General features: G+C 39.2%; 1 protein-coding gene across 1 annotated transcript; it reads right to left on the reverse strand.

Annotated features, from left to right (window-relative positions):
• Positions 1–504: 504 nt before the first annotated feature.
• Positions 505–873, reverse strand: PV05_07284 (uncharacterized protein; the record flags this gene model as incomplete). Its single annotated transcript, XM_013460094.1, has 1 exon — positions 505–873. The coding sequence occupies one exon, from the start codon at positions 871–873 to the stop codon at positions 505–507; it is 369 nt and encodes a 122-aa protein (XP_013315548.1).
• Between the last annotated feature and the right edge of the window lie 4,976 nt (positions 874–5,849).

The raw sequence follows: 5,849 nt of genomic DNA on the forward strand, positions 1-5,849 counted from the left end.
GGTCCTCAAATCTTGCCTAATAGCGCGGCGTAACGCAGGCGATAAAGCATGGAAAAGCGCCCAACCCTTACGCTCGTCTTCGGTAAGAGAGCCAACGTTATCCTCAAGTAGTTCGATACGATAAACTAAGTCTCGCACCGACTTGTCTCCTTGCTTAAGTGTCGTAAGCGTCTCTAGTGCTTCGCCCTTACGCACATCAGTATCTTCAATTGTGTTTTTGCACTAAGTGAGATATAGTGCCCACGTCAACGGCACAGGCTCCAGCAACTTTCGATCTCTTCTCCAATCATTGAGTGCACGATCCGCAAGATAGTTGGCCGCGATATATATGCGGTATACCCAATCGGGCTTAATATCTTGAGGAATTGCCTCGAAGATATTTTGCCAACTGCTATTATAACCCCGTAAATCTTTCATCGAAGCCCCGCTAAACGTCTTAGGCTTCGAGATTTTTAACATTCGCTGTAACTCCTCGCGATCTTGAGTATAAGGAGAGTCGCTGCGCTATCGCTTACGAGTCAAAAGCGTTGTGTCTAGAATCGGGAAAAACTGTTTTAGTTGGTTGCTAGCCTTCTCTTCTTTCAGATATTCTATATCTAATTGTACTCGTATAATTTTCACCTGCGCTGCGAGGTTATCTCGCTCAGCGAGGAGACGACGTAGCTGTTCCCCATGAGTGCTTATATCTTCCTCCTCGTTCTCGGACCGCAGCGGAGTCGCAGCCCCTCCGGGCTCGATCTCCTTAAAGGTATCCTCGTTCGAGATCTCTGGTTCAATCGTAGGACGAGTAGGGTCCAAGGGACCCGAGGGACCCGCCTCGGTAGGTATCAGTCGTAGAGCTGAACTCTCGGTGGCTCTAGTTCGTGGAACCATTATACGGATAGCCGGCGAGTATTATCCACTCCGACCGATTCTAAATTGATACTTAAAGAATATAAGGAACGCCTAATAAGAATAGGCAGAGTGCGATAATAAAGGGTTTCGTTAATCAGTATTAGATGATCCTGACCTTCGGTCTCTATAGGACTCTAAGTATAAGGAGAGTAAGCTCTCCTGATGCGAGTCGCATGCCTATATCTACCGAGTTGGATAGGTGGCCTAACGCTCGGCATTCCATCGAGTCTAAGTGCCGGGTCGCCTAGGACTCGCGTGCGGAAGGCCGTTGACTTGTCTGGAAGGCCTGGGTGTATTCCTGACAATATATTAAGGTTAGAAGGGTGATATTCGGTAGAATAAGAAGGTTTAGCAATGGTTATTAATTATATATTTCTCTAGGCCTATAGAGGCCGGGAGTATAGTACACCAATAAAAACGAAAAACGGCGGGAAAATAGTTACGAGAAGCGTGAAACTCGTACTTATATAGCCAAGGATAGTACGAGCTAATATTTGCTTAAAGAGCTCTAAAGACGCCGTTCCCCTAATCGGATTTATTTTATCTCGCTTCGTTATCCCTTACGAATGTAAGTAGTATAGTATCTATCGAGGATTATAAGACACGATATTAGTCGCTAGACATAGACTAAGCTAAGGGGCGTTATCTCTAAAATGCTCTTACTATTTATATGATTTTCATTCTATTTCTAATCTTAGTAATTTAAAATTTTACTCGTCTACTATAGGTTAAACTCTCTTTCTCCTTGGTAGGAATAACCCTACTAATGGGGAATGTTGTAGAGATATTTTAATAGGCTCTTTAGCGCGTCTTTTAACAATTCGACTGCTCTTTGGGTGGTTCGTAACTGGTACTAGCGCTCGCGAGGATACGCCCCGCGGAGAGATGTATAGTTGATGGGTCCGTGGCGCTTACGGTATAGTATAAATTCCCTATAACTTATTGCGGCACTAAGGATGTATCCTCTAATACCACTAAGACGAAGATCTCTAGGAGCTACTGTCTACGCATTAATCCGAACCTTTATCGTTTGTATAGAGAGTTATATTGCCTTGAGATGGCTACCTTTATATACTCTTAGTTATTGTGTAGGACGCTAACTTGATAGCTATTCCTAGTATAATTAAGCTGAAGCCGACGAATTTTCGGTGGCGGTGATATCCCGGGACCTAAGATATATTTTAAATAAAGGTGCTAAGCCCCTTAGTAGTATAGACGTTCTTAGACTTAGTAGCCTTAGCTTAGGGTAAATATATTAGTCGCCTAATGCAGTAACTACGGTTTCCGGAAGCGCTTAGTTTCGAATGGCCTCCCGAAAGAGTCGACGACTCGATAAGGCTATACGCGCGCGGCCTTTCCTAGGAGCCAAAAATGATACACTCGATACTTAGTTACGCTAGACCCGGCCCTCGTTAGGCTGTCGGGACTATTATAAGAAATACTATGGTCGTTGGGGACTTCGATTGCTATTGCTCTTACCTAGACTCTACGATTCCCCGAATTCACTACTTTAACGCGATAGACTATAAATAAAAGAGTATATTAGTTATCACTAAGAACTATTGTCGAGGATACCCTAGACGATATAGTAGGTTTAAAGTAAGAATACCCTTCTCTATGGAGGTTCCGACGCGATTTCGAAAATGTAGATCTACGCGAGATTATAGATATTCACTATAAACCTCGTGTTTAGATATAACACTAGCGAGACCGTACGCCCCTAGCTATCCTCCCTCTTAATATTAAGTACCTACGCTAGGTATGCGAGCTATATTCGAGATATAAATCAACTTTTTAGGATAACCATTATAATCCTAAAAGGAGTCTTAAGCACTACTACTCCCTCCTTCTAACTCTTTTCGAAACGTATCGTTCCCAATGGCTAATGGTTTAACTAATAGTATTCGAGGATTTCTAAGTTAGTGTAAATAGTCTTTTAGGGTTAGCGACTATAGAGGTTACAATGCCTACACAACAATAAATGAAGTCTAGGTACGTATCCCCGCGGCGATTAAAGAAGCGTACTAAAGTCTAACTACTAACTAAAAGCATTAAGCTAATATCTATAAGCCGTATAATACCGTACCCAATGGCTATCGTCGGCAACTATCTCGTAATCCTATAACTATGCTCGTACGCGGGTTAATCTTGACTTTAACGTATTTCTGGCGCTAAATGCTCGCTTCCAACTTACTAAGAGAGTATATAGTGTTGGTGGACGATAGCTTTAGACTAGAAGGTGTAGGTTTACCCATTAAAAATAGCGTCTAGGATAAAAAGGTCGTCCGGTCTTTTATTTTAGCGGAGGAGATAAGATTATCACTCTCTTCTACGATTATTTTCTTATTTTCCTAGCTCCTTCTTATAGGTTCCCTATTACTTTTTTATTAAACTACCGAGCTTTTAGCTTTTTACGAGATAGAATTTTATTCTATTATCTCTACTATAGAAGCTAGCGATAGCGATATTTTATAGGTAACTATATCAGCCTACTTTATATCGAGGTATCTAAAGAGAATCTCTATAGAATATTACTTAAAGCTATTAGTATATTATATCTACTTCGTCTATAGTGAATATAGCGATTAACCCCTTTATAAGAAGAGTTTTTAACGTTTTAAATTAATTGCGCCTATAGGAGATATTACGGTTAAGCTTTAGATACGAATCGAGTCGATCTTATTTACGAAGCTCGTAATTATTTGGTGAGGCTATTTATCTATATAAACTTGATTTGGTGTCGCCGCTTATAGTAAGTAGAGATAACTAGCGCCTCTTAAATATTAGATACGTTTACGCGGTTAAAGATATATTGTAGTGGAATTAAGCACTAGAATCGATATTCTTAGACGCTAGCGAGGACACAAGAGATTTCTAGGAATGGCTATACTATAGACTTTATATAAAGATTTACGTCTAAAATATACTAGTTTACTTTAGGGTGTTATAATGCCTTACGAGCTTATTTTTGTTTGTTTGGCCCGCTAGAGGTTTGCCTTAATTAAGATATATATAATTATTCCTACTCGAGCTATTTCTACCGCGAGGCACTAGCTTTAGATATCGATGGGACATTCTAATAATATCTTTCCAGTATTCGAGGGCTTAGTAGTAAGGGTTAAAGGGTCGGTAGTGTACTAGTCTCTTTTTGTTGATGGTAAGGTCGTCTTTAGTGATTGATTATTCTTTCTTTTCCTAGATGTATTGGCACTACTATTTCCTAGTCTTAGAGCTAGGGTTCTTACTAACGGTGGTAAGGTAAGGTAGACTTCGAAGATATTTGATAAAGGCGCGGTTATTTAGTTTATATACGTAAAATACTATTACGTATATTATTCCTAAAGTATAATTGCTGGAAAGATTGATGGTTAGAGAGAAATCTTAGAATCTAGGGCTTAACTAAGACTTACTTTTGTCTTAGACTTAAGATACTATAATAATTCTAGTTTAGCAATGTAGAGTCTTTAAGCTATAGTATACGTTTTAGTGATAAAAGGCTTACTATAGATATAAAGTACCTAGAAAGTTCGCTAGCTATTTTGAGTCTCGGTTTGTATCTTCTACCGTTTTAAATTGGACTGCGCGCCGAAGGGAGCCAAGCTATAAAGAACTAGTTAAACGTTCACCTCCTAAGTGAAATCCTTGTAAGAAAATTACCGTAGTGGTATCGAAGGTTTCGAGGCTAGTCCTCTAGCTAGCCCACTCGCTAAAGATTGCGCCTTAGCTAGCTGTATAGTTGATCCTCTAGACGTTATAGAGAGCTCCGGACGTTCTATATCCCTTAGGAGTATAAGGGAATATCGAGATAAAATCGAAGGTAAATGCTTTTTAGTTGATACTATGATCTGTTCGTATATCTTAGGACTTCTTATAGTTTATCTATTCCTATTATCGGAGACTATACCTTTTCGTCTCTTTGTACTAAGTCCTCTAGTAAACGTAGGTTACTAAACTTATAATGAAAACTATAGAGTATCGATAAAAGGCCCAGTATAAGTAAACACTGTCTTATTTTTAGCTTAAGATTACGCTCTTTCTTACTAGTCGCCCTCGTTATCCGTACTTCTTAGGTAGGGGATAGTCTTAGAACTAGGTTGAATCGATTCGGATAATAGAGGGTAGTGTTTATTTAGTGTATAGGTTCTCGATATAAAGCTCTTTGGCGTGGTAGGTAGTGTAATCCTTTAAGTATATCTAGCTTCGAGATATAGCCGAATTATTTATAAGAGGACTAGGAGTAAGTTAATCGACGAGCTACTATTTAGGAGCGGTCGACACAAGTTTCCGTAAACTAGATTAATTATTAGTCGAGAGATAAAACGATTGAAGCCGACAACTATACAATATTATTTAGAATATAGCTAAGGGGACCGAGTGACTACGATAAAGTGCTAGTCTTGCGTAGCTTATACCTACTGAAGTCCGCCAGTAGATACAATACTTACCTATTAGCCAAATATTTTAGAATATTATTAGTTTCGTTGGGAGGTGTAGATATAGCTAAATCACTACCACTTAGGCTCGCCAACGAAACAGTAAATTAAAGATAACTTTTAAGAGTAAGAATTTATAGGGATAAGTTAAGCGCTTTAGGGGCTATCTAGTACTAGGGCTATAGAGTTTAGCTGGCGGCGCCAGAGAGTAAATCTCTTATAACCGAATGCGCCTTCTACTTAAGTACTATAGTGTATACGAGCGTATAGAGAAGCTAGCGAGACGTTTAGGTAGACTTCTATCTAGGTATATACCCTTCGCATTACATTTTCATTTCTATAAAATTTAGATACCTAACTCTAATTATAGTAGGGTATATATATATTATAGCCTATTCGGATAACTAGTAGCCTTTAACCGTTTAGGAACTATACGGTAACCTAGATATATACACAATCACTTAGTACTCGGTTGAAATCTAGGTATTCATTATTAATACCCTCTTAAATTGATATAGAAGC

The sequence above is a fragment of the Exophiala xenobiotica genome (assembly GCF_000835505.1).
Source record: "Exophiala xenobiotica strain CBS 118157 unplaced genomic scaffold supercont1.4, whole genome shotgun sequence".
NCBI lineage: Eukaryota > Fungi > Ascomycota > Eurotiomycetes > Chaetothyriales > Herpotrichiellaceae > Exophiala > Exophiala xenobiotica.